General features: G+C 35.2%; 1 protein-coding gene across 1 annotated transcript; it reads right to left on the bottom strand.

Moving 5' to 3' along the window:
* Window positions 1–546: 546 nt before the first annotated feature.
* On the bottom strand, window positions 547–3,295 carry LOC130867129 (zinc finger protein 431-like). Its single transcript, XM_057758882.1, has 4 exons — window positions 3,262–3,295; window positions 2,998–3,058; window positions 1,465–1,771; window positions 547–1,380 (listed from the first exon to the last, which is right to left on the bottom strand). Exons 1-4 carry the CDS (start codon window positions 3,293–3,295, stop codon window positions 547–549), a joined length of 1,236 nt encoding a protein of 411 aa, XP_057614865.1.
* Between the last annotated feature and the right edge of the window lie 336 nt (window positions 3,296–3,631).

Genomic DNA, 3,631 nt, shown 5'->3' with positions numbered 1-3,631 from the left:
CTGGTATCCTAATGCTTGAACAGATTGTTGACACTATCATTTTTCACAGAATAAACACTGTTGGTTAATAGACTGTAAGTGTAATGCCTTCAGGTACCTAAGAACTATCAGACTGATTACATGCAAAAAGTTTTACTCGTGTGAAAACTGCAAAACTTATACCACACTAAGTTTATTTTTTCATTACAGTATAATTATTCTCATGTTTTTGAAGACTACACTCCTTAAGTTTATATTTTCTCTCCAGAATGATTTGTTACATATATTTGGAGATTATTGTGACAAAGGATTTGCCCAACAAATTCCATTCACAAGTTTCTGTCCAATCTGTGTTCTTTTCTTAATTTGAAGATGAATAAGACAGGAAAAGACTTTTCCAAACTCATTTCACACATACTGTTTCACACATGTGTGTGTTCTTTGATGCCTTTGAAGAGCACTGTGTTGAACAAAGGCCTTACCACACTGATTACATTCATAGGGTTTCTCTCAAGTATGGGATCTTTTATGTGTTTGAAGATTACCATGTTGAGAAAAGGCCTTACCTCACTGATTACGTTCATAGGGTTTCTCGCCAGTATGGGATCTTTGATGCCTTTGAAGATGACAGTGTTGAACAAAGGACTTACCACACTGATTACATTCATAGGGTTTCTCTCCAGTGTGTGTTCTTTTATGCGTTTGAAGATTGCTGTGATCTACAAAGGCCTTACCACACTGATTACACTCATAGGGTTTCTCTCCAGTATGTGTCCTTTTATGCCTTTGAAGTTGACTATGATGTGCAAAGGCCTTACCACACTGATTACATTCATAAGGTTTCTCTCCAGTGTGTGTTCTTTTATGCGTTTGAAGATTACTGTAATGTGCAAAGGCCTTACCACACTGATGACATTCATAGGGTTTCTCTCCAGTATGTGATCTTTTATGCCTTTGAAGAGCACTGTTTTCAACAAAGGCCTTTCCACACTGATTACATTCATAGGGTTTTTCCCCAGTATGTGTTCTTTTATGTATTTGAAGATTACTGGGTCGAGCAAAGGCCTTACTGCACCGATTACATTCATAGGGTTTCTCTCCAGTATGGGATCTTTTATGGATTTGAAGATTAATGTGTCGAGCAAATGACTTACCGCACTGATTACATTCATAGGGTTTCTCTCCAGTATGTGTTCTTTCATGCATTTGAAGACCACTGTGTTGAGCAAAGGCCTTACCACACTGACTACATTCATAGGGTTTCTCTCCAGTATGTATTCTTTCATGTATTCGAAGAGCACTGTAGTGAGCAAAGGCCTTACCACACTGACTACATGCATAGGGTTTCTCTCCAGTATGTGTTCTTTTATGCTTTTGAAGAGTACTGTTTTCAGCAAAGGCCTTACCACAGTGATTATATTCATAGGGTTTCTCTCCAGTATTTGATCTTTTTTGCAATTGAAGGATATGGGGCCCTCCAAAGGCCTTACCACACTGATTACATTCGTAGGGTTTCTCTCCAGTATTTGTTCTTTTATGCAATTGAAGGGTATGAGGCCCTTCAAAGGCCTTACCACACTGATTACATGCATAAGGTTTCTCTCCAGAATGTGTTATTTTATGCAATCGAATATTACGAGGCTGTGCAAAGGCTTTACCACACTGATTACATTCACAGGGTTTCTCTTCAGTGTGTGTCCTTTTGTGCATTTGAAGAGAATTGTGATGAGCAAAGGCTTTATGACACTGATTAGATTCATAGGATTTCTTACTATCATGTGTTTTTTTATTCCTTTGAAGATGACTGTCATATGCCAAGGCTTTATCACATTGAGGTGGCACTGAATGTTTCTTTCCAGAATTATTTCTTTCAATCCTGCAAACATAATTGGAACATATAAAAGCCTTACCACATTCAATACTGAATTTAACCTACATATCTCTATGTATTACTTTTATAATTTAGTCCAATTGTAAATAGAAATCAGATATTAAGGTTTTATAACTGTGTTTATACTCATACTTTCTTCTTTAATTAAGGGTTGTTTTGCATTTTTGAAGACACCTGTCATGGTAAATTCCTTTATTACATGGTTTACCTTCTCATCTTTACAGAAACATTTTTCTATTTGACATATTTCTCATATTTGAAGAGAACTGGATAATCTCAGAACAACTTTTTTACATTCATAAACTGTCCTATACTATGAATCATACTACATTTGCTAACTGAACTAGGACAATCAGAAGTATTTGCACAATTCTAGAACTCATGTGGCTTCTCTGCACTCTGAGTTTGTTTATGTATTAACAGTGATAAGTGAAAACCAATTTTTTATATAGTTGAATCAATTTCAGCAAGGGTACTCAACATGGGGACTAATGCTTACCTTCTAATTGTTTTTAGAGAGAGGTATGCTGCATTTTCCCATATTCCTATGCTCATAGGCTTGTATCAAGAGTAATATGTGGTATACCCAGTAAAGGAAGAATCACAAACAAAAAATTTCCACACTGAATTATCACGGTGTGACTTTCTATTTCTCGTAGATGTGTGGTAGAGGTATTAAAGTTTCTTCACAATAACTGCCACTTAACACTAACTGCTTCTGTCACCAATCTTAATATAGTAATAAGTACATGAGTAATACAAGATTTACGATGCACTCTCAGTTTAGTAAAAAGTCTTGCAGATATACTTATCATCACTTCAATGTGTACACATTTTGTATTATGAGTAGCAAGAAATAAATTGATTGGCAGATCTACAGCATAGCTTTCATGGTTCTGTGATTCAAATGGTGATGTCTGTTTAGCCATTTCTCACTTGTCTTTTTAATTAAAAGAATGCCTTGAAAATGCAATTCACCTACATGAAATTTCATAAGGATTTTTCAGAAGTTAATAATCATAAATGCACTTAAAGCTGTGCTTATTCACACTGTTGCCTTTAATCTTCTAGGACGCATTATCATTTCATCAGAGGCTCATTATTTTCAGCATGCACAAGAAAATTACCTTTCATGTCTTCTAGAACGTTGACAATGTTCTTTACTATTATGTTCTTCCCAAATGTATCCTAAAATGTAGTACCAGAAAATGTATGTTATAATATTGAATACTGTGAAACATTTAAGCAGCTATTTTAAGTAAACTTTAGAACCATGCCTGCTTTATTCACCTCATTCTTCTTCTCCTCTCTAAATCAAGTTATTGAAGAATATCATTAACCAGAAAAAAGTTGTCCCTTTATTTTGAAACATGAAGGAAATTCATTTTTACCTATAGTAATGAGGTTCCTATAGGTCTCCAGCATCACATCTTTGTAGAGATTCTTCTGGGAAGGATCCAGCAAATTCCACTCTTCCTCAGTGAAGTTGATATGCACATCATCATAGGTCACTGCCTTCTAAAATATGTCATATGTGATAGTGACATGATAGCGACAACATTGTAAATGTATACTTCTTTGATAGTATAGTCATATAATTCTGGTGTTCCCTAATCATATTACAAGACATAGACAGTCATTTTACAAGGAAATTGAATAGGAGAGTCTTCTCTGTCATTTCTGTACTCTTTGAATGAGATATCACCTTACAAGAGAAATATCTATTACCAGAGAGAAACAAGGAAACAGATCAACAGTTCA

The sequence above is a fragment of the Chionomys nivalis genome, chromosome 26 (assembly GCF_950005125.1).
Source record: "Chionomys nivalis chromosome 26, mChiNiv1.1, whole genome shotgun sequence".
Lineage (NCBI taxonomy): Eukaryota > Metazoa > Chordata > Mammalia > Rodentia > Cricetidae > Chionomys > Chionomys nivalis.
This window is presented reverse-complemented; position numbering and strand designations above follow the sequence as displayed.